This window comes from Chanos chanos, chromosome 5 (genome assembly GCF_902362185.1).
Source record: "Chanos chanos chromosome 5, fChaCha1.1, whole genome shotgun sequence".
Classification (NCBI taxonomy): Eukaryota; Metazoa; Chordata; class Actinopteri; order Gonorynchiformes; family Chanidae; genus Chanos; species Chanos chanos.
This window is the reverse complement of record NC_044499.1, coordinates 4,801,415-4,826,254: the sequence shown is the minus strand read 5'-3', so window position 1 is coordinate 4,826,254 and position 24,840 is coordinate 4,801,415. Positions and strand designations below refer to the sequence as shown.

General features: G+C 42.4%; 3 protein-coding genes across 3 annotated transcripts; 2 read left to right on the top strand and 1 right to left on the bottom strand.

Annotated features, from left to right (window-relative positions):
• Positions 1 to 4,942: 4,942 nt before the first annotated feature.
• fcer1gl (Fc receptor, IgE, high affinity I, gamma polypeptide like) lies at positions 4,943 to 8,613 on the top strand. Its single transcript, XM_030775582.1, has 5 exons — positions 4,943 to 5,100; positions 6,192 to 6,283; positions 7,237 to 7,260; positions 7,937 to 7,966; positions 8,160 to 8,613. The coding sequence occupies exons 1-5, from the start codon at positions 5,049 to 5,051 to the stop codon at positions 8,226 to 8,228; spliced, it is 267 nt and encodes an 88-aa protein (XP_030631442.1). The 5' UTR covers positions 4,943 to 5,048; the 3' UTR covers positions 8,229 to 8,613.
• A 1,429-nt stretch (positions 8,614 to 10,042) lies between these two features.
• Positions 10,043 to 20,410, top strand: nectin4b (nectin cell adhesion molecule 4b). Its single transcript, XM_030775581.1, has 11 exons — positions 10,043 to 10,348; positions 11,344 to 11,532; positions 12,401 to 12,568; positions 14,132 to 14,410; positions 14,566 to 14,683; positions 16,789 to 16,940; positions 18,083 to 18,254; positions 18,415 to 18,472; positions 18,611 to 18,670; positions 19,477 to 19,647; positions 20,006 to 20,410. The coding sequence occupies exons 1-11, from the start codon at positions 10,300 to 10,302 to the stop codon at positions 20,273 to 20,275; spliced, it is 1,686 nt and encodes a 561-aa protein (XP_030631441.1). The 5' UTR covers positions 10,043 to 10,299; the 3' UTR covers positions 20,276 to 20,410.
• A 1,829-nt stretch (positions 20,411 to 22,239) lies between these two features.
• LOC115811353 (zinc finger protein 62 homolog) lies at positions 22,240 to 23,739 on the bottom strand. Its single transcript, XM_030773516.1, has 2 exons — positions 23,489 to 23,739; positions 22,240 to 23,291 (listed from the first exon to the last, which is right to left on the bottom strand). The coding sequence occupies exons 1-2, from the start codon at positions 23,625 to 23,627 to the stop codon at positions 22,240 to 22,242; spliced, it is 1,191 nt and encodes a 396-aa protein (XP_030629376.1). The 5' UTR covers positions 23,628 to 23,739.
• Positions 23,740 to 24,840: the final 1,101 nt, after the last annotated feature.

The following is a 24,840-nucleotide window of genomic DNA, read 5'->3' as shown; positions in this document are numbered from 1 at the left end:
CATTGGAGGAAATTTTCAAAAGAGTGGACTTTGGTAATGGGGGAATAAACATCAACGGAGAAAGACTAACCAGTCTCAGATTTGCTGACGATATTGTCCTGTTCTCAAAGGATGAAGCAAAGCTTAAAAGAATGCTGTCACCCTTGAATGCAGAAGGTATGAAGAACGGTATGAAGATAAATAAGAAGAAGACTGAGGTTATGTGCAGCAAAGTTAGCAGACAAACACTGAAAACAGACATAAAGATAGAAAACGAAATCATTTAACATGTAGAAGAATACATCTATCTAGGGCAGCCGATCACACCAGACAAGGATATAAGCAAAGAATCAACTATGGAATCACAGCGGGATGGACAAGGTTCAGACAGCACAAATCATTATTAAAGGAAAAGTCTGCTAAATAGAAAAATAATGAATGGAGTCATACTACCAGCCATGACATATGGAGCAGAAACCTGGACATTAACCATATCAGCAGAAACTGGCAGTAGCACAGAGAAGCATGGAGAGGTCAGTGCTTAATATCATTAGAAGAAAAAGATGGAGGAACAAAGAATTCAGAGAAATTGTCAGGGTTCCTGCATGAAATTTTGTTTTGCTGTGATTCCCCTGCTGGTCACGTCTGGTTTCGGCTGCCATTTGCTTTTGTGTTCTTTCTTGGCCATGTGCTTTTGTTTATATTGGTTTCCCATGTGCTCTGACCCCGTCAGTCACCTGTTGTGTTCTACTTCCTGTCATCGTTTGTTTCCCACCATTTTCTGTGCTCACCTGCAGTGGCGGTTCTAGTTTGTATAACCCCTGTTCTTTACCTACCCTGTTGAAACATGTTTGCCTTGGCATCCTGCATCCTATTACCTGAATAAAACTCCTTAAGATCAGTCATCTGCTGGTCTGCATTTGAATCCTACAGTTTACCCAGATAGAAATGACCAAGGTGTGTGACGGTACTTTGTAAAGGTTAGCAAACTGAAATGGACATGGGCAGGACACGTAGCAGGAATGAGTAATGAGAGATGGGGAAAGATCTCCACAGAATGGACCCCAAGAGGTAGAACAGAAGAAAAGGAAAACCAAAGAAATGCTGGAGAGATTTTAATGAAGCTACAGCAAGGGTCGCTTAGATGCACGAGGCAAAGGACAGAAAAAGATAGAAATGGTTGTGTAGGCCATCTGCCTGCAGTGGCAAGAAAGTCTGTGGATGATGATGATGATGATGATGATGATGATGATGCTAATGAACTTTTGACTGCCTGGTTCTAGTTTACTGAAAAAAACTTCTCTTTGTTAAACACCAGTCATTTTCCCAGGTGTTATGTCGTGTTGTGTAAGTGTAAGTTCAACCAGATCTCTTTTGCGTTTCTTGGGCCACACCATAATCCAAAGATAGACTTCACCCTGACCAAGATCGGGTCAATGCAGTTGCCGATGCACCTGCCCCACATGACATATCTTCCCTGCGATCCTTTACTTTCAATTGTAACTGCCCACGTGGTCGGCACCTATTGCACACCTGTCTGGCCAAGGAGGGGTCTCCTCTCTCTGTGGTCCTTCTCAAGATTTCTCCCATTTTCCCATTCCCTTTTGGGTTTTTGGGGAGTTTTTTCTTGCCCGCCATGAGGATTAAGTCAGGGGGTGCCGTCCTGTTTTGATTTGACTATTGTGGCCTGTAAAGCCCTTTGAGACTGTAAACAGTGATATTGGGCTCTAAATAAACTTGAACTTGAACTTGAACTTCCTGGGCCTTGCATCATGGCACAGTAAGTTCATTCCTGGCTTCTCTACTGTTGTTCGACCACTGCGTGCAGCACTTAAGGAATCTACAGAACTGATGTTCAAATGAGCTGCCAAGCTGAGTCCAATTTTACTTAGATTGAGAGACTGCCAGTGAAGAGCCCTGCTCTAGCACTATACGACCCTGAGTTGCCTACTTATGTGACTACTGATGTCTCTGACTATGGATTCGGGGTTTACTTACCCAGCTTCACCCAAATGACACAGAGAGGATCATAGCTTTTGCATCCAGGACACTTTCTCCTGCTGAAAGAAAGTATTCTACTGTCAAACATAAAGCACGTGCATGTGTTTGGGCAATAGAAAGGTGGAGAACCTTTCTGTGGCAACATCACTTTGTGCTACGTACAGACCACCAAGTGCTTACACCTGCACCACTTACGCCAGTGGAACTGCCAGATGGACAATGGGAAAAGGTGGCCATCGATATCACAGGTCTCTCTGAGTGTGCCACATGGGACTGCCATTATGCCATCACTCTCACCGACTATTACAGTGAGTGGCCTGAAGTGGTATTTGTCTCTACTGTCACTATAGGGGTGAATATACACTTTTTAGCTTCAGTGTTCAGTCGTGAAGGAAGTCCTTCCTACCTGGTCTCTGACAACAGATGTCAGTTTACCTCCCATGCATTCGCCAACTTTCTGAGAGAGAGAGAGAGAGAGAGAGAGAGAGAGATAAAGCACCTGCACTCCAGTGTCTACTATCCGAGAGTAAACGGAACTATCGAGAGATTCAACAGGATGCTTAAAGAGTGCATGCCGACTGCTGAAAGAATGCACAGACCATGGAAACAAGCACTAACAGAATTCTTACAGAACTGTCATGCTACACCACATGCTACAACAGGAGCTACTCCATTTGAGTTGCTGAGAAATAGGAAGCTGTGCACAAAGCTGAATGTCCTTCCTGCCTCTCACAAAACCAAACCACACAAGCAAATGAAAGAGACTGTGAAACACAAGCGATAGAGGAGCAAGGAGTACACAGACAGAAAGACGGGGGGCAAAAATGCTCGTGTTCCGAGTGAGTGACGGTGTCTGGAGGTCTCTGTGGACCTGAGCATGTTCATAAGGGATCATCCAGACTCACAGAGCCTCTTACAATCGTTAAGAAAGTGGGACTGAGTGCTTACCTGCTCAGCGACGGTCAGAGTAGTGGAATGCATCAAGCCTGGCACGCTCTCCAGAGGAGGCTCTACTCTAGCCTGCACCAATTAGGACAATGAGACTGTGATTGACAGGCTCACTGCGCCTGAGAACGTTCGTCATGACGCACATGAACCAGGCCCGAGACGGAACCTGAGAGACAGAGAGCCACCACCTCAGTGATTGACAGATTTTGTGAGGTAAAGAGAAAAGAAATAAGATCTATGGACTGAGAATACTGTTCTAACTGAAACTAAAAGGTACTGATGCTGTTATGTGGGGGGAAAAAAAGTTCAATAATTTCATACTGTTCTAAGGACTGAGTGAAAGAAAATCATAAGAGAACCTCATACATGGTGAATAAGAAATGTGAATGTGTAATATCATGTTTCAATTCATAATGTGGGGGTGCACAGTGATGCAGTGGGTAGTGCTGTCGCCTCACAGCAAGAAGGTCCTGGGTTCGATACCTGGCTGGGCAGCCAGGGTCCTTTCTGAGTGGAGTTTGCATGTTCTCCCTGTGTCTGTGTGGGTTTCCTCCCACTGTCCAAAGACATGCAGATACTAAATTTGACCCTAGGTGTGAATGTGTTAGTCTGTGTGTCTGCCCTGTGATGGACTGGCGACCTGTCCAGGATGTTTCCCTGCCTTTCGCCCAATGAGCTCTGGGATACGCTCAAACACCCCTGCGACCCTGGTTAGGATAAGCAGCTAAGGAATGAATGAATGAATGAATGAATGAATGAATTCATAATGTAATGGTTACTTTATATTGACTGATTAAGGCTAGTTTTGCATACCGACTTGCATTTAAAACGATTATTACCTGGTATAAAGGTCAGTTATGGTTATTCAGTCATTTATTTTGTAGATTCAGGTTGTTGCTTTCTGATAAGTTATTTGACACTTGATACTATTACAGGATGTGGTTTCAAACAAAAATGCTTCATTTTACTGGTTCACGTAAGAAGCAATTCCCTCAAGAAAAGGGGAAATGTTGTTGCAGTGAGAGACAGCCTGAGGGCACTAGAGGACCCTGTAGAGTTATGTAGAAATATGTTGCAATGTTGAAAAGGAGAAAAGAAAAAGAAGAAGCTGAAGTGAAGCACATTACACGTTTCTCCGGATAGTTCTTTAATTATTTATTTATTTATTTATTTTACAAGTTTAGGATACCACACCAGGGCACACTTCAACGGACCAAATCCTGTTTATCCCAATGTCTACAAAAAAAAAAAAGAAAGAAAAGAAAAGAAAAAGTCAAACCAGGACTACACTGTCATAGTCTTCCATCACCCGGTGGTTGTCTGTTAGCATATGGGCCATCTTGGTTCACGTGCTAATGTCCTTCCTCAAAATGGCTATGACTTCAACAGAAGTCTCAGTCACTACTTCCTGTATCTTCAGAGCACAGGCCCAACCCTCATCCCAGCTGTCAATCACGACAGGTTTTCATCCACAATCAGCTCTAAAGATTCTCAACAAGACTGTGGTGAGACAGAGTTGAGCAGGGAGTTGAGGTTTAGGCCTTATGTGGAAGGATCCTGCCCCCTGTGGAAGGATCCTGCCCCAGGTGGACGTGGATTAGAGTGGCCTAAGCAGCCCTCCTTTGTGTGTTTGTGTGTGTGTGTGTGTGTGTGTGTGTGTGTATGTTCCTATATAATATTTACACTGGACTGAAAATGTGGTGTTAAAATACCCCCCCCCACCCACCCCCCCAAAATGAAACTCATTCTGACCTTTTTTGGTTATCTATTGGCTATGTATTTAGAGACTGGGTCCTTCATGTGATGTTTCATTTTCTTCCGGTCTACTTCATTTGTCTGTTTTTTACACAGAAAGAGGAAGGGCTCTTGGTTTGTAGGTGGTTGGGAGGTGTTTGTGCATATGTGTGTATGTTCGCGTGTGGTGTGAGTTTTGGGGAGGGGAATGAGGCCACTGTCAAAACGGACACTGCATCTAAAACCACAGCTTCCTGATTAAGGGCATTTTCTCAGTCCTCTCTGCGGGGCTGTCTAAAAGGAAAGAGAGAAAGAGAGTGAGAAAGCGGCAACTCTACTTTACATTTGGTTTTTTTTTCAGTTTCTTGTGCCAAAAAAAGGCCAAAATGAAAGGATCAGTGGTGTTTTTGGTTCTTTTCCTGAATTTTGGGAGTGCAGGTAAGAGGTTCCACTCTTCTCTGACAGACAGACATTTTAGTCCTCTTCAGAATTAACCTTTTCATTATCTACAATTTTGCTTCGTACGTTTGGTTGCTTTTATATATTTCCTTTGTTTTCCTTAACGAAAAATATATTCTAGATTCTTTTTTTTTTAATTCTGTGAGAGTGAACAAGAGATTAGCTGGTCTGGATGTGTGATAAACATTCCTGTAGTAATAATGATGTTCTGTTACAGATTAACTGCAAGTAATTGAGTCCAGAAACATACACTTAACTGTGCTAAACTGATTTCTGCTCTATTGTTAAGTTCTATTGTTAAATATCCAAAGTTCCTTTGTAATTAACATCTGATTCGATGTGATGTAAAAATAACCCAGCAGCGGAACAAAGCTGTTAAAAAGGCTTTCACATATCTGAACTACTGGTAAGACAATTAGGAGGACTGGAAAATATATGCTATCAGCAAGGTCGATCAGTCTCCAAACGTCATAATTGACTAAGACCGTAAGATCGGATTTATCTGAGGTCAGAGAGGCTGTGGAAAAGCTGGTAATGACAGTTACGAGATTTTGTTTGTTTGTTTGTTTGTTTGTTGTTATCCAAGACTTGTGTGACAAAAATCTTTAACATGAGTGTACAGATTGTGAAGGATCCATGCCTGGCAAAACTCAGCCTTTATGTGTCAAAGAGGAGGCATGTATGAAATGAGGAAAAAGCCAATAGGATATTCTGTTGTGAAGGGGGGGGAAAAAAGCATTTTGTAACCTGACAAAACTTTAGTTTCTGACCAAAATACTGAGAATTACATATTGAACAGCGCTAAGTATTAGCCCAGTAATTAAGTACACCATTATACAAAGGCCGGTGTATTGACACAACGAAATGCAAAAAACTATACAATAGGCTTAGCTGCAAAGTGCAAAAAAATTATTGCTTGAAATGCGTAGATCTTGGAGGAAATCGCAAGGGGACTCCTACATGACAATGACATTACAATGAATTCATAAGTGCTACTGTGTTAGTTCACTGGAATGCATATTAATTCACTAAGTGCATGTGTGTTTGCGTGTGTGTCTCGTCTCCCTCAGCGGCGACGGACGATGGGAAGCTTTGTTACATACTGGACGCGATTCTGGTCATCTATGGTGTGGTGTTGACTGTGCTGTACTGCAGACTGAGGGTAAGTAATACCATAAGCATATCCTGTCATTCTCTTGACACACACTCTCTCTCTCTCTCTCTCTCTCACAGCTTTCGTGTTTAGAGCTTACAGCACCGACATTATGCGGTTTAGTTCAGCTCTGTCTGATGCACTAAAAGAGCTATACATTATTCTCCTAGAGTGTATGATATTTACGTAAGGAAATAATAATCGGACAGACACAAAGACAAGATAGATAGATAGGTAGATAGATAGATAGATAGATAGATAGATAGATAGATAGATAGATAGATAGATAGATAGATAGATAGATAGATAGATAAAAAATGAGAAAAGGTGAAAAACAGTCCAAGGTTCAGACTTTAGATTCCTCTTTGACAGCTGCGTTGGGATGGGCCTGTGCATAGCTTTGCCCCAGTGGGGGAAACACTCTGTCACGCTCGAGTTCTTTTGCCAAAAGACTTTGAGGAGCGATTGCACAATTAACTCGAAAAAGACAAAATGCAAAGAAAAAATGGTATGGGGTGTGAGAAGACGTCACGGTCTATGACACTGGTTCCTTTTTCTCAGACAGATTGCACAACCTGAGTTACATGTGTCTAAAGTATTTCCAAAGTATTAAATCGCCAGGAAAGGCTAACATATTTCATTAAATCTATGGACATTGTGAAAGCATATTTTAAAAAAAAACAAACGAAGAGACGAAAAAAAACCCCCTATGTATAATTCCGCAGAGATTTGGAATTCGTAATGAACTTATTAAACAAGACATGGAATAAGTGAAAAGAACACAGCAGTTATCTGACCTTGGTTATCTCTCTCTCTCTCTCTCTCTCTCTCTCTCTCCATTCTATGATCTTTACTCATTCTTAGAGTTATAGCTGTTTTCTTATAATATTTCTCTGCTAATAGAGTTGGCAGTGTAACTGTGTAATGAGAATGACTCTTCATTTCTATTTTATTATTGTCAGATGCGTCCACAATCTGGAAAAGAGGTAAATGATATGTATGTGTGTCTCATTGAAGAATGTGTGTGAGTGTGTGTGTGTGTGCGTATGTGTGTGCGTATGTGAGTGCGTGTGTGTGTGTGTGAGTGTGTATGTGTGTGTGTGTGTGTGTGTGAGTGTGTGTGTGTGTGTGTGTGTGTGTATGTGTGAGTGTGTTCAAGGTTGTTTATACGTACTTACTTGTCTTTACCAGCTCATCTGCAGCTGTGAGATTTGAGCATGATACCTGACCCTCATCCAGTTATAGGCCTGTTGTAGCGCAGTACCCTTTTCTACTATACCTTAATCCTTAATCCCTAATCCTTATTCTAGTGACACAGCTTTGAAACGAATCAAACACACCCAGCAGCCTCAGTCTGATCAAACAAAACTGTCAGCGTGGTTAAAAATGTCCTCTCTCTTTCTCTTTCTCTCTCTTCTCCTTTTCCCCTCTCTTCAGCCGCTCTTTCAGTCGGTCAGAAAGAGAGGGCAGAGGAGATGGTGCAGAGGGTTTGAGAGAAAGATGAACAGAAAGAGGATGTGAGCTATGCATGCCTCTCTTTCTGTCAAGGAGCATATTACCGCAGTTGTGAAACTGAGTCCAGGAAATTTTGATGTTCCTGTTTAGATCTGATTTTGTTCTGTTGTCAAGCGTATTAATGTCCAACAATCCATCCTTTCACAGCAACAGGAAAAAGCAGAAGGCATCTATCAGGTAAATTTCTCTTTTTAATTTTTTTTTCTCCTCTGTTCATGTTCTTAATATATGTGTTTAGCTAGAAGAGTTGGAGTCAGTGTAACTATATCTAATCATAAAATCAGAATCTTAATACTACATATACGCAAACACAGCTTCACTCACAGTTATCACCCCCCCCCCCCCCCCCCCCCCTCTGTCTCTCTCTCAGGGTTTAAGTCCTCGACCTAACGAAACTTATGAGACTTTGCAGGTGAAGAGCAAAGGAGCAGCTGTGTGATTTTAAGTCTCCCATCAGAACGCTGTCAATTCAAGTACAGCGCGCGTGTTCTGACCACAACAGTTACGCAGCGTAGCTTTTGAAAAACGAACGTGTCTAACGCTTAACGGTTTTTTTTAATGCATTCCATCGTCTTTGCCTGTCACATTAATTCTTGTTCGGAAACATAATGCTGTTTGTAAATATTTAAGAATGTTACTGAATATTAATGTATGACAATATATGGTTCTGAATTATTTATACGTGTACTTTATGTACATATAAATAACGTAGAATAGACTGGAGAATATTTTGCTGCCTTATAAATGATGTATATCGCGGCCTTTTATTTAAAATGAATACAATGATCAAGCCTTTCGCACTGTGTCTCAGCAGAACGATTCAATTGAACATCTGTGCTATCACTGACCATATGTGAATGTCTGTTGATTGTTATTTGGAACCTCATTTAATAAAACGGTACTTTTACTCTGGAACCACGTTTCATATTCCTATTTAAACTTTAATATGCGAATAATTACATCTATTTAATATACATGTACACTCTTTATGTATCTTTGCAGGTTAAAAAATACGTACCGAGACGACAATTCAGGAAGTTGATAAAGTGGATAAACCGGGTGAGAACGGTTATCGTGTGGATCGTAAGCCGACAGTTCCAATAGGCCTACTCATGGGAACACTGCTTTTGGTTTCCTGTGTAGACGCTCATCACCATATACGATACAAAAAAAAAATGTAAACAATTGTTCCTACAGTGATGAACTCAACAACCGAGATATTCTTATTTAGAACACACACACAAAAAAACATGACAGTCACCAATCTCAAGAAACACGCACCTCAGTTCAGTTTTAATTTGGTTAATTTGCGTACCATTCGACTACGTTCTGTGTCTTTTTAAAAATTTATTTATTTAGTACACATGCTGGCATGTATTTTTCGATTCTACAGGGGGTCACTTTAGTGACATCTGTCATGATGGCGTTTTACCACTAGATGCCGTTGCATCCACAGTATAATGTTGCCTCAAATAGGGCCGTTGCGGAGATATTTGTGGACGTACGTCAGGCATGCAACTGGTCGACTGAAGTTCATTATTTTTGATTATTGAGTTGAGGTAGCTGTGCGGAGATGCTATTGCTAACAGTTTTGATTCAGCATAGACAGCGTGTACTGATTATTTGCATCAGAACAAGTTTTTCTGGTTCGTGGTCTTGGTAGTCTAACAGGGTAACTGTGCAAACTCTCTTAATGCTACCTGCCAAAATAAACATAGCCACAGCGTGAAAACACGCGGAGCAGTGCGTCCGAATGCGGTTTCTATTTTTTTTCTCCAAAACTGTAGGTTAGTGAGTCTGCGCTAAAAGACACACAAGGACCTAGCTTTACACTGGCAATCAAGGCTGTGGTCGGCGGCGGAAGGTAAAATTGTCATTACAACTAACATCCACGGACAGAGCAAAGGTCACTTCGTTTTGAATTAGGCCACAGACGGAAATCGGTACACGGCACACCAATTCAAGATCAAGAGGTGACAGGGGGAGGGTGTTTAAGTTCACGCGAGCAGACAGGTGTAAGGTGTTAGTCTTTACCTGCTGGCACCACGCGTTCCGGAGAGAAAAACCAAAAATTAGTCCTCTTTACAGCGGACTGTAACCGGCGTCTTCGTGACACTGTGAAATAAACAGTTTTTTTTTTTCAATAATATTTTGGTATACATCCGTTTCTCGGGATATGCTTTACATGAAAATTGGTCACCCGCGGTTGTCTGAAGTGACTCAGTCGGAAATGTGACATTTTTTTCCACTCTCGCACAGGTGGACTGACTTGTTCCAGAGAATCTTAACTGCAGGTGTTAACTTGAGTGTTGGCAAAAGGAAAGTTAGGCATTGCATTGGATACTATTGGGGGCTGTCACTCCTCAGATCGTTCGGACGGTATGTCTACGTTTTCAGCCTACGAATCGCCGGACTCTAGGCAATTTACTTAGTGTTGGCGTTATCAGTACTTTGCGGATAGGAGAGACCGAAGTTGGGCCCCACTTCTACCGGACAACCGAACGAGAAAAATGTCGGGACAGGTCGTCTTGTTGGGGCTGATACTACTGAGAGTTATGGGTGAGTCGTAAGAACTGATTTATGCTTAATGCTCCATCAGTAATGTACACAGAAGCTCCCCATTCACTTGATATGGGTTCGTTGGTGTTTATTTGATGTAGCGATATGGTAAATACCTGTCCATTTGAATAGACACAGACAGTCGGTAAACCTGTGTGTGTGTGTGTGTGTGTGTGTGTGTGTGAGTGGTCTCTATTTGACCACGAGATAATAAGTTAATAACACCATGTGTGGGAAGTGTTTGATGCCTGTCAGTTTGAGTTGGCCGCAGAAGTCACTAATGAATGTAGTCAGTTCACATTCTTACTGAAACAAACAGTGGGTGAGTAATGCACAGTGGTTTGACTCACTGCAGTTTCAGTTCAGTCACAGTGAATGCTCACAAATAAAATGCATGTAGGTGGCTGTGTAAGACAGACACCCCCCAGCAATACTCTTGTTGCTATGTGGGTGTGATTTCCCGTTTGTCTTTGGCCAAATGTGGAAATGCAAGATTTGTCTTATGTTTGTTGTATGTCCTGTGGCAGGATTGCGTGTGTTTTGTTTGCTTGTTTGTTTCTTTGTTTTGACTTTTTGTGTATTGGCCTGTTGTGTCCCTGAGGGCAAATCTTCTTTACTGGAGTAAAGGGATAGTTAACACTGTAATGCGCAAGAAATGAACAGAGAACCACTGTGTGTGTGTGTGTTTGTGTTTTAAAATGTCCTTGTCTTTTTCCGTGTGTTTTGTGACACCTCTGTGTGTGTCTGGTGTGATCAGTCAGGATTAAAAGAGAAAAAAGTTGATCATTAACACTCACACAGACAATACCATCCAGTCTCCCACCCATTCACCCACACACTGATACAGTTAAACAATTACAAAAATCTCTCTCAAATACTACACATGATTAAACAGAGCTGCTGCATCTCTCTCTCTCTCTTTCTCTCACATTTCCTCTCTCTCTCTCTCTCTCTCTCTCTCTCTCTCTCTCTCTCTCTCTCTCTCTCTCTCTCAGTGTGTGAATGTTTACAGTTTTTGGATTCCCCTGCCTCACTTACATCTATGGAGGGAACGGGGACCAGGTTGCCTTGCCAGTTCAGACTGCAGGGGGAGGAGCAGGTGGTCCAGGTCACCTGGTCAAGAATGAGGCCAGGTGGGGCAGAGGAGCATATCATCATGGCACACATTACAGAGGGGACGAAAGGTACGCACACACACACACACACACACACATACACTGCCCCATTGCAGAGCTCTGAAGTTGCATCCTCAGCTTGTTTGCCGTCTTAAACGAAATGCTACTCAGAAAACGGAATAAGTGTCTTAAACTTATTAACATGGCAAATCCCCTAAAACTCAGCAATACAGCCGAAAATCCACAGCGATGGATGAATACAGCCGTAAATAAACACATTTTCATAAATGTTGGGCACAGTAATGGAGATTTCTGTTGATGACGGCCAACAGTTAACTATAATATGTAAAAGTTTATTCTCATGTCGCTGATGTGGAGGAAAACAAAAAGGTGGTTATGAGAGAATAAAGTGGAATAAATCAAAATGCAGATAATGCGTTCCTCATCACTACAAGCATCTTGAGGTCAAGCTGTTTGGCTTTTCTCTGCTCTTCTTTTCCTTGGCGTGACTTGCAGCGTCAGAAGTCTGTACAGCTGTCTAGATGAACGAAAAGACAAAGCGTCTCTTTTAGCTACTGTTTTGGCTGCTTTAATTTACGTCAAATAGCCTAAATGAAAGAGGTTTAAGAAAAATCGTCCGGGGAGGAGAGAGAGCAAGGAAAACGCAACCTACATGCTTCAAGGAACATTACAACATTTGATTACTGCAATCGGAGTTGCAACACTGAGAATTTTGTAATTTGGTATTTTACGTTTTTTTCTTCTTTTTTTTAAAATATTGCCCGATCTTTCTGTCGTGTTTTTATGAAAAAGAGGAAAGAAGGAAGAAGGAAGCGACCAGTAGAATCTTCTGCAGAATACTGGACTCCAGCTATTTGTTTTTACATATCAATTATCAAATCTTATGTTGACATGTGTGTGTGTTTGTGTATGGTAGAGTTTCCTGGTTTTGTGGATCATGTGCAGTTTGAAAATGTCACACCTTTGCACGACTGCACTCTTCTGATCCGAAACTCGAAGGAGTCGGACGAGGCCAAGTATACCTGCCACATTTCCACCTTCCCATCCGGAAACTTCGAAAAACGCATCCAGCTCACAGTCTGGAGTAAGATCTTCTGCTTTTACCACTTTTTTTTGTTCCTTTCTTACCTTTCCTTCTTACCCACTCTCTCTCCTCTTCTCTCTTCTCTCTTCTGCTTGCTCATTCAGTTTATTTATTGATGCTTTGCAATATTTATCCTCCTCTTCTGCTCCAGTTTTGTTTTCATCTTAATTTGTTTTCATTTTTTTCACAATGCATCGTCTCCTGCAGTTCTCACCCACAACCACACCATTTTTGCAAAAGGAATGATTTTTCAGCAAAGAATATCCCACAGACTTGCATTGGTAGAATGTTCAAAAATTTAAATTTCCTCAACATTCCCCTCAACACCAGCCGTGTTGTGATGTCGCAATGCAAAATCAGCTCCAGCTTAAACCTTTAAACTGAAGGGATGGTTTACTTGACTGTGGACGTTTTTATTCCCATACCTTCATCCATGCTGTTCACCAGCATTGCTATGTGTCTGACTCACACTAGAGGTACTTCAATGAACATTGCTGTAACAAGGCTTACTCTATAACTACTGGGCATGACCTTCATCAGTCTTCACAAAAACATTCATACAGTCCTTAAGTGTTTGGGTGACTACAGTTTAGTACTTATAAATTGCACAATTTATAGCTGACATGTAGCATTTAAGTTTCATTTCTCTTTTCCTAACCCTTGAACACTTTTTAATCTGATGATTCGTTTAGACTTTACCTCATGACACCCTTCGTTGTTTCAACAAACGATGCTTATTTCACTCACTGCGACAAGACGTGATAAGAGATTGTAATCATGTAGTCAGTGAGGCTCGTACTGCATAGCTGCTGCAGGTGGCGTGGGATCTTTATCCCACCGTGTGAGCACGAGATGTTGAAAAACTTGCCTTTCTGCCATCAAAGTATGTATAAAATGTTGGGTTGAATTTGGAAACTATCAGTTGCATTTGGCGAGAGGATCTGAATGGTTAGAAGATGTTTTAATGTGTTTAGTAAATGGAAGTTCTTCACATGCTTTCACCTTTGACAGCGCTCTGTAATTGCGTTTCCAGAGGCTTTGGTTCTAAAACATTAGTGTCTATGTCCTTGGGGGAAGGAGAATGTTCAAGACTAAGATGAATGGCATTATATTCTTCACACGTAGATGTGCTTGCTAGAAATATAGATCACATCACTTCCTCCTACAGAACTGCAGCTTTAGCTGTGAGTTTTAAATGAGAAACATCTTGAAAAGTTGATCTAATACTGGCTCTTTTGTTTTTGATGTACAACCTGATATTACACTTTCGAATTATCTGACTCGTCATCTCTGTGAGATAAAGGTGTGGTGATTTTCGTCACCGGGCGGTGTTTGGTTTGTCTTTGTTTTTGGAAACCCATACTTCTCCTGTCCGGGTAAAGTGTTGTCAGCTCTCTGATCATTTGTAATAAAATATACCTGTCACTTACAGTGTTGTACTGCACTCTGCCTAAAGTCCACTGGCGAGATTGGTTAAATTAACGCAATTCGTGTGAATTGTCGTTAAGGTGTAGGCTTTACATTAACTGATGTCAACTCAGTTCTTCTTCCTCTTCTCCTCAGTGGTTCCCATAGCCTCAGTGGAGCCCGTGACCTTGACGGAGGGGAACACGTTCCAAGTGGCCGCTACCTGTCGTGCCGTGGGCCGCCCCAAGCCACAGGTTGCCTGGGACACAGATGTGCCCGGCCAATCACAAGCCAAAACCATAGAAGGCGGCAAGGTCATCTTGACCTTCTCCGTGCACCCCTTGCGAAACATGAACGGACGTCCTTTAGACTGTTTGGTTTCACACCCGGCTCTGAAGGAACCCAAGAGGGTCAGGAACAACCTGAATGTGCAGTGTGAGTCTTCCATTCAACATCGCTGTTCATCTTAGATTATTTTTCATAGAAACGCTATGATTCTGCTGTCATGCAATGAGATGTTGTTTATTTACTGATCTATTGTGCTCCCTGTATGCTGAAGTGTGTATTGTGTGTCTGTGTATACATCTCAGATCCTCCAAACGCAGTGATTACTGGTTATTCTGAGGAGTGGCATGTCGGTAAAACAGGAGCTGGGCTCAGGTGTGAGGGCGGAGGGAACCCCAAAGCGCAGCACTTCACATGGACCAGGTGACACCGTCTGTCTTCACTCGTCTGCACGTCCTCACCTATTCTTTACTATTACGACCTCTTTTTCTCTCACCCTTTGCCTCTCCCTCTGTCTGCAAGCTGCTTTCTCACTCTGTCTTTCTCTCTCTCTCTCTCTCTCTCTCTCTCTCTCTTTGTGTCATTCCATTTGTCTGTCTCTCTCTTTCTTTTTACTTATCTCTCTTTCTTCCTCTGTCTACCCTGTCACCACCTCTCTCCCTTCCCCCGGCTGGACGACATTCAAACTCAAATAGCTGAGGAGAGCGAGTTGCCGGACCGGTTAAGGTTAAGGTGCTGCATCAGAATGCAGACATGCATGCTGCATCTTGGAACCAGAATTCACGTTAAGAAAACATCGGCTGTGACCCAGAGGTCAGAGGAAATCGCCTGCGTTGCTTGGGGCCGGGGTGGGGGCGGAGGCAGAGGAAGTGGGGGGGGGGGGAGGGGGCGTCTGGGTAGGTAGCCTAGGAAACTGGACGTGTGCTTAGGTAAATGGTAACCCCCTCCACTCTCAACACGCTGGACAGCTCAGCGATGCTCGTCCCAGCTGATGTGACTGCTATAGAAAAGGAGGGTGATTTGTTTGTGTTATTAAGGGTGTTTGGGGAAAATTAGTCCTTTCAAGTATCCCAAACCCAAGTAGGATTTGTTACATTACCATTCCAAACAATCCATAGCACAACAGAGACTATGCACACACACACACACACACACACACACACACACACACACACAGAGCCCAGGTTTTAGACGGGAAGAACGATGCTTGTTCTCTACGTTCTTTTGAGAGTAAAATAAAAGCTGTGGTGTCACGTTGCACTCTGTGATAAAAAAAAGGAAAAAAAAAAACGGGGGGGGGGGGTATTTTCACACAGGGGAGGGTGGACAAGACGAAAAAAAGAAAAGTAAAAAGTCACTGAGAAATGGTGGGACGGAGCGAGGGAGAGAGAGGGAGAGGGAGAGAGAGAGGAGTGAATGGGGGAGGAAGGAGGAGGAGAAGACTAATCCTAAGTCCTAAATGACTGCTTTGCTTTAAAGACGATTGAAAAGCTCAGGGAGGAAAAAAATTACGCGCTGTTAGGAGTAATTAAAGAGACTGCACATGGCATCTTAACAAAGACTGATGAACGTGTAATTGGCTCTTTTGTTTCTCTTGTGTAAGCATTTAGCGGGTTTTTGGTTTCATCTGAACTGGAGTAGTTTAACTGAACTGCTGAAACAGTGCTTTGTACCGGACATGTTACCAAGTACTACAGCGATTTAAATTTTTTTATTGGGTGGGTGTTGTTTGTGCATGCACTGAAAATTGTTTTATGAAATCATGACAATATTTTTTTTTTTTTTTTGTGGGGGGCTTTACAGGAGTTATTTGATAATAACATTCTTGAGTCTGACGCGGCGTGTTCGTGTTAAATATCGCCTGATGCGTCTTTGGTAAATGAGTCTGAACGTTTTTTTTGTTAGGTGACTGTGTGATATGCTGAAATGATACCCCGAACATCTCTCTCTCTCCTTCATGCTGAATGAAAAGTGCTTTGTGGCCAGTTTGGCTGCGTTGTGCAGAGTCAGAGCATGCGGGGCGCAACATGAGAAGCCTTTGATGGGCGGCACGCTGTTGTCATGGCAACGTGACCTCTCTCTTTCTCTCTCTCTCTCTCTATGGAGTTTAGCTTTTGGTGGGATCTGTCTTAGGGCGTTTGGTTTCGGGGTGTGTCTTCTGCTCTGACTGAGTTCCTGTCCAAAGATGATACATTAAGATAGAGGTTTTTTTTTTTTCTTCTTCTCGTGGCTCACACGACAGGTTAGCTTATCTGGATTCCGGAATGAATAAATCTCAGTAAATCAGTCGGAAAAGCACTTTCTCATTCAGCTACGATATTATTTCTGAACACTGAAGTTACCGTTGATTGATTCTGTCGAGTTTTCGGTTAATGTATTTTGGTCATGGCCTGTTTGTGCGCGCGTGTGTGTGTGTGTGTGTGTGTGAGTATTTCTTAACACTGATGTGATTGTAGATAGACGTTGTTGAAGTGTCAGTTGATGTGCTTTGGTGACTGTGTGTGTGATTGTTTCCTGTTGCTCTGTAGGGATGGTGGAGCTTTGCCAAGTGGAGCCTCCGCAGAGGGGCCAAGGCTGGTGTTCAAATGGCCCCTGAACTTGACCGACAGCGGCCTGTACGAATGTGTCGCCACAAACGTTGTCGGGTCATCAAAAACGGAGGTTGCGGTCGTGTTGCCAGGTGAAAGTGTTTTAGCGTGTGTTTGACATCAAAAGTGTTTTTTTTATTAGTGTTAATATCTGATCCAGGTTTCAAATGATCAAAGTTGAAGAGTTAGTTCATCAGATTTTTAGGAAGGAAAACACATCTCGAAATCAGAGGTGGAAGAAAAAGCCTGGGAAACCATGAGAGCTGAATTTTATTTTGTATTGATTGAACCAGCCCTTGGCCCAATACAAATATGAATACGAATGAGTTTTTCATTTTTTCCAGATGTGTTCTAACACTGCTTTTATTTTTATCATCAAGATACCGTATTTTGGAGTTCTTAGAGTTCGGCAACGTAAAACCTTTTTAGGCCAGTATAATTGGCCTCACTTCTCCCTTGACAGACATTTAGCAGAAAAATCTAACACTACGCTGATTTTTTTTTTTTTTTTTAAGTCTGAGTTTCACCAGAGAGCTAGCCCACACCTGTGTGATACTTTTGTTTTCGGTCATAAACAAACACCCCAGATTAGACTAACCAAGGTCCTGAGAAGACCCTGAATCTCAGAATCAGTTGTGTTTGATTATGGTTAGAACAAAATCATTCAGGGAGTTCAGGGGAGAGTATAGGACCAGTAACGCCTGAGGTAAGACAAGCATTAAATCAGCCAATAAGTGAATCATTTTAGCAAAACCTGACGAGGACACACAGTAACAGCAAAAGCAAAGGGGAAAAAAAAACCCACAGGTCTCAGCTGTGTCTGAATGTGATTCACTGTTCCCAGATTTGTCTCTGTATGACTAGGAATGACGCTAACGTGAATGACCACACTGATTCTCATGGAGCGGAAATGTGACTTTTAAAATCAAAGGTTAATCATTTTTCAGACAGAAACACAGTTTTGAACAGCTGTAGCGTACATGTTATATTTCATGTCCTGTTCGGGCTGTTTTGCGTGTCAGTCCTCTTCCTTGCGTACAGTGACTTGACCCGTTTTTAAGTAAACCCATACAGTAGTGTATATACTGCCCCCATGTGGCAAATTCTCACCATTACTTTGTGGAGCTGTATTTTACACAGTCACATGTCTTGATATTTTTGTAATTCTCTCTTTCTCTCTCTCTCTCTCTCTCTCTCTCTCTCTGGTGGTGGGGGGATGTTTGCACTCAAACAGGTACTGCAAAAGCGGGGTCTCCTGCTGCCATATTTGGTGATAATCAAATGTTTGTCATAGTGGGCGTGGTAGCAGGGGCGCTGGTCGTTGTCATGGTGATCGTCGTGTTTGTAGTGCGCCATCACCACAGACGCAAAAACAGGAGGCTGAAGAGGGCGCTGAGTCAGAAGACGTATGTCTGTAAAACTTCTACCAAATAATTTCCCGTCCAATAAAATCTACTCTTTCAGTTCTAACACCCCCCCCCCCCCCGTTCATGATTCCCCCTCCCCCTCGTTCTTCTTCTTCTTCCTCACCTCTCTCTCACTCCCTTTTTCTTTTCTCCATCTCAGGATAGAGATGGACAACCTCTCCAGACACGCTTCCATAAGGAGACTTAATTCTGCACAGGTACAGTGTTTAGGACACACACACACACACACACACACACACATCCACACACACACACACACACACACATTCATTCACTCAAAAATGCAATTATCTTCTCTTTCTCTCTCTCTCTCTCTCTCTGTCTGTATGTAACAGAGTGAACACTATGGACTGAGGCCAGAGAGCGTAATGCAGAAGAGTCTTGCTTCTTTAGACGTGAGTCACTGACTTATAACAGACCGCATTACAGAGATCTAGCTGATAGGATTGTTAGTATAGCATTGCTTTGATATGTCTGTACAGTCGCTGAGCGTTGTCATCAGCAATATCCTGCTCAAAGGACAAACTCTGGGCAGCCCTTGGCCCAGTGGTTAGAGAAGCGGGCTTGTGACCAAAAGGTCAGTTGTTCGATTCCCAAGACCGGCAGGAAAACATCAACAGCTGAAGTGTCCTTGGGCAAGGCACTTAACTCCCAACTGCTCCTGTGCCTAGTGGTTGAGTGTGCTCACTACTGGGGTGTGTATAGATGGGTTAAATGCAGAGGTCCAATTCACTGCTCACTGTCCACAGCGTATGTGTGCGATCACAGAGATTTAATCTTTAATCTTAATCGACCTGTACCACGCGCGCTGGGACGGAAACCATGACAGTTTCCCTCCTTTCGATTGGTGGTAATGCTATACAGTATGTGGTATCATCCCACAGTGCACTGGGATGTGGTCAGACTTCTGTGAGACACACTGATATGAATTAGTATGAAGCTTTCCATCGCAGCACAACATTCAGCCTTGTGTAATATTTTCAACGACATGAAGTTACCTCAACAGCTGATAATGATCTCACATATTATGAGATTATCTTCTGTTTTACTCATGTGGCCATTTTTTTTTTTTTTTGTCCCTCTGAATGATGTCATAAGACAACTCTTATTGAATGCTGTGCTCTGATTGGTGAGTGGATTTTGACTTTTTTTTTTTTTCTGGGTTTTGCCATAACCTTAAACCCCACCACTCCCCCATTAGGGCTCGGTGTTGACGGGAGAATGGACCGTAGACGGACGGCCCGACAGCGTGAGCCGACCCGGCATTTACCCAGTCTCCCGTTCGGAGCGCGGGAGCAGGAGAAATGGACAGATGGATATGAAAACCAGGCAAAAAGTGGAGGCCTACCTGAGAAACAGCCAGGCATCTATGGTGTGTGTGTGTGTGTGGGTGTGTGTGTGTGTGCGTGCGCGTGTGCTGGCATCTTTCATGGCATTAAAGAGCGAGAGAGATTTAAAACTATACATTTTTTTAAAAAGCACTTTGTTCACACAGTTCACTCTCATTCCCTGGTTCAACGCAGTCCCTTACTATCATTAACGTATTAACCTGTAGTAAAAGATAGACAGGAAAAAAAAAAAAAACAACAGTTTAAATATTTCATTTGAGCAAAATTTATACCAAACCCTGACTTTCTTTTAACTTCCTGTCACCTTTTTCCCTTTTTTTTGTTTTTTTTTTGTTTGTTTCATCTCCATCTCCTCCTCCTCTTCCTTACTTGTTGTCTTAGGATTCTGGACTTCACAGAGACCAGAGTCCTCCATCTCTCTCTCTCAGCTCTGGGATTGTGCGAGATGGAGAGATGGAAGGACTGACAGTTGAAGGGTGCAGACAGAGGGCGGACACAATGGAGGAGGAGGAGGAGGAGACTGACGGTGCTTTGAACCGGAATCAGCTCAAAAAGGTCATGAGCAGTCACTTCCAAAATAGGAACGGCACCATGGAACTTAAGCCCCGCCCCCATGACATTGTGCTCCACCCGAAGGGATATGTGATCTAGTTACCCCTGTCACTACCTCCACCTGGGGGTAAATTTGCCTCCTACATGTCCAGAAAGCCTGCTTGTGAAGCCAGTATGGGTTACCTTAGACCCCCCCGTTCTAGGGCTAATTAGCGGCTTAAATTTACTAAATTTACCATCAAACTCTCCTCAGGCTAATTCCAATGAAGTGGAACCAGCATTTTTTTTTTTTTTTTTTTGAAGGAACTGCATATAGTTATTACAAATGATATGAAAACCCAATCACGCCACTACATTTTCTTTGCACTCTTTCACTTAGGAACCACAGTGTAACTACTGTGCACACAATCATCATTTCCTCACATGTGCAAAGACGTGCTACCTCATTGACACGCCCACACCTCACGCTCTGTGCGTCACTGAACACCCTGACAGCTGACCCTAACCCTGCCGTCAGGCTTACACGATACCCACCCGACCCCTCTGAATCTGAACTGGTTTTCAGATGTGACTCAACACCCCTGGTCTAGTCCGGTCTGTTGTGTAGCACAGGACTTTACATATTGTATGAAAAGTTCTACCGTTCCAGCGTGAAGCCAGAAGCCTGGCCGGCATCTCGGAGAGCAGCCGAGGCTGACGTTTTGAAGTTGTTGTTTTTTTTCTAATCTTTTGTTACTTGGTGTACTGTTTTTTTTTTGTTTGTTTGTTTTTTGTTTTTTTTTATTTTCACATAAAATGTGAAGTTTAAAAGTGTAATAACTAATATATTATCGTCTTGGCAGCAATGTATATTGATACGTAATTATTATTCATAGCTCAAATGTTTTGTTTTGTTGTGGGGGTTTTTTGTTTGTTTGTTTTTTAATGAACAACATTCTGTTTGTAACTCATTAAGGGCAATTCGAGACATGACTGGCCCACACATATCAAAAAGCCCTGAATGAGGCTCTATTTGCTCTCCTCCTCCTCCTCCTCCTCCTCCTCCTCCTTCTTCTTCTTCTTCTTCTTCTTCTTCTTCTTCTTCTTCTTCTTCTGTCTTCCTGGTTAAAGTAAATATAAGTTAAGAAGTTGATGACTTTATCGGACTGTCCCCAAAGTGAATGTACAATTTGAGTTTGGTTTTGTGTGCAAGTGTAAGAGGGACTGTCTGTGTGCTGGCAAAAGTCCTCTATTGTTGAATGAAAGTGACACAAATGTCCTCAAAATGTCCTTGGTTTATTAATAAAAGGGGGGGGGGGGGTATGAAGAAAGAACAAACCCTTGTGGCACTTTTGATAACACAAAACGGGGGGGGGGGGGGGGGGGGGGTCGTCTTATGGGGTTTGTAGAAATCCATTACTCAAGTAACAATCACATTCTAATGTATTGATATTTGTATAGAAATCTGACTTAATTTTACGTTTAGACAGTTATTTTTCATTGGTTACTTAATTGCTGATAATTTGTATGTTTTACTGATAAGCCACACTTCCCTGATTCCATACCCATTTCTTAAAGTTCACATTTTATTGAATTATGACAAGGGTAAAGTCTCCACCAAATGACAGACTTAAAGAATAGGTGGCAGATCCAAAACAAATCTATAACGGTGAACCACTGGTTCTTGGATTTTTTTTTCCTGCCCCCGTAGGCAAAGGCACAAAGGCAAACCAACAGTTTCTAGCTTGTGTCATCTATGACTGAAACATTTCTCTCTGTGTGTGGATGTGACAGAACATATGGTTCAATCCTGGTCTGTAAACAAGGCTGTGTGTATACTCACTTATAATAGTATAAATGTGTATGTATGTGTGTTGATGCTTTTGTATTGTGCACATGTACGTGTGTTAATAGGTTTTGGTTGGAGTCCTCATTTCTCTGTCGATTCTGTCCTGTGTGTGTGTGTGTGTGTGTGTGTGAGTAGGCGTTTGCTGTTGTCCTAACACTCTTGTTTTGTTTCTAGTGTGTATGACATTAGTCCACAGCGGGCTATTTCGAGTCCTCTTTTCTCTGTGCTGTGTATATCAATAGGCTTTTGTCGGTGCCCTCATATCTCTGTGTACTCGCTGGTGTGTGCGGAGGTTGCTCTGTTGCGTGAAGCTTTTACCGCATGTCACACAGCTGAAGGGCTTCTCCCCGGTGTGCACGCGCTGATGCATCTGCAGATGACTGAAACGGTCAAAGCTCTTCCCACAGAACGAACAGATAAACCATTTCTCTTTCACCGCTGTCCGCCTCTGAGCTGACTTGGCTTGTCTCGCGCCGTAATTATCCAAAGTGAACGCGCTTTGTCTAACACTTCCCACGTCGCCTTGGTCAGCTCCACTGTACGAATACGAAACGCTCTCATATGCTCTTGCGCTTTTTTCCGGAGGCATCCGAGAGTTCAGTCTTGGTTGTGAATAAGCACTTTGTGGTATTTGTGGAGACTGGATCATGTCTACTAACGTTGCGTTATTCCAAAGTGACCTCGATCCATTTTCCGGTTTCCTAAGTTCAGCATTGAGACCGTTGAACATCTGCATGCCTGACAAAGAAGGACTAGCACTAAGGTTTTCGACATGGAAAAACTGTGACTCATTACCAAGATCCTGTGGACTCTGTCCGTTTCCATAAGGACCAGTTGAATCTTCACCATCTTTCCCACAGCTCACTTCAACAGCAATAGAAGACCACAGCTGACTTTCTCCCTCATCCATCCCATTCTCTGAATCAGGATCCAGGTGGTTTAGTTCTCCGGTGGTAGGGTCCGACAGTGGCTGACTGAGTTTTTGAGATAGATCCTCTTCTGTTTGTTCAACCTTCATCGCAAAATCGAGTCCACCAAGATTCTCATCGTTACACCCAAGTTTATGTTTATCGTGAAATTCCTCCGAGGACGAAAGAGATGCGTTCTGCGGGTCGGGATGAATGGGGAGTATTTCCTGGGTTTCCGAAAGTGTAATCTGTGTGTGAAGTTCTTCGGAAGATATACCGTTACCCTCTTTTTCTGCTGACGACGGGCGAATGGATTCTTCAGTGAGGATCGTTTTATGGGAGAGTTTCTGAGGAGTCTGCGATACGCACTCTCCGTGTGCTGTGAAACAGATTTGAAAAACTAGTGTTAACCATACTGTAAAGGTACTTCTAGTCATCGCTGATCTGAACATCCTAAAATGGTCAACAATAAAATTCACAGTTTACCATAATACTTAAGTATCTCTATATACTTGGGTTCGTGTGAACAAATCACGTATAGGTTAGGCACGAGTAGTTGTCGAACTTGGTTGTTACCTTGCTCTTTCGAACGTGGGTCAAATTTTGAGGATCGTAGTCTTAACTCACGTTCTGATCGTTTTACCAGTCGTAGCTCGTTCTCCATGGAGGATATTTTTTTCTTCAGTGTTTCGATTTCTGTGTCTTTCCTCGCCATCTCAAGCCGTAGGACAACAAATCCATCATCGTAGAGTTTACTTATTTCTACCACTGCCGTTTTAGCTAACGCATCCACAACGGAAGCTAGTTTCGAATGGAAAGGAGCAGTGTTCGTCATATTGTCCACTGACAACTTCAATAACTCCGCATAAATAAATGAGAACACGAGGAATATAAATTACAGTGATTAAAACGCCAGAAAACTACACGCAGAAGATGTGTACACAAGACGTAATACAATGTATCAAGTGTACTTCCGGTTAGGGTGTACCGTAAAGCCTCTAAGAGCCATGGCTTACGGTGGCCCTGAAGTGCAAAATAAAATTCCCCAAATCAGAAAAAAAAACTCCCCGAATAAGAAAACAGAATTGCCCAGAAGTGCAAAACAACATTCCCTGATAAGAAAACAAAACGGCCCTGAGGAGCAAAACAAAACTCCCCAAATAAGAGAACAAAACTCCCCTGATCAAAATATGCATGACTTTGCGTGATTAATGAGCGTGTTGAATCGTTCAGGCTCATTTTCCTTTCTTAATGAAATGTCAAAAGCAGTTACGCATGTTATTCACCCTTATTCCCCTTCTTTCTAAACATTACAATGACTCCGATGTCACTTGATAGCCACTGCCTTAACACCCAGACTGATACAATATGCATCCAATCAGCAATGAGGAATCATTGTTTAAAAAAAGCACATGTACCTACCTTTTCCGGTTTGAGTCAACTTGTGGGGAGTTTTGTTTTCTAATTTGGGGAGTTTTGTTTTGCACTTCAGGGCAACCATAATGGTTTTCTATAGGTCACCAGCGCTATCGACGCCTTCTTGACCCAAATACTTTACCTTGCATTATTTCATGACAGTTTTGAGTTTATTCAGCATCATTAGAGGTTTGATTGAGCCAAATATGTATTTCATTTGATAATGTATTTTGCTTCTAGATCTCTCTCTCTCTCTCTCTCTCTCTATATATATATATATACATACATATATGCTCTTTACACTCTGTAAATATTTAGTCACATGCATATAATGTTTATCTCATTCTATCATAATCATCATCATCATCACTAAACCAACTGATGCTGCACAAGATCCTTGGTGTATGCCATAAAACAGTCTAAGAATTCGGAAATGACCAGAAAATTCAACCCCAAACTGTAAACACTAAAAAAAAAAAGATACTGGACAAGACACGTTTGGAAATGAAACT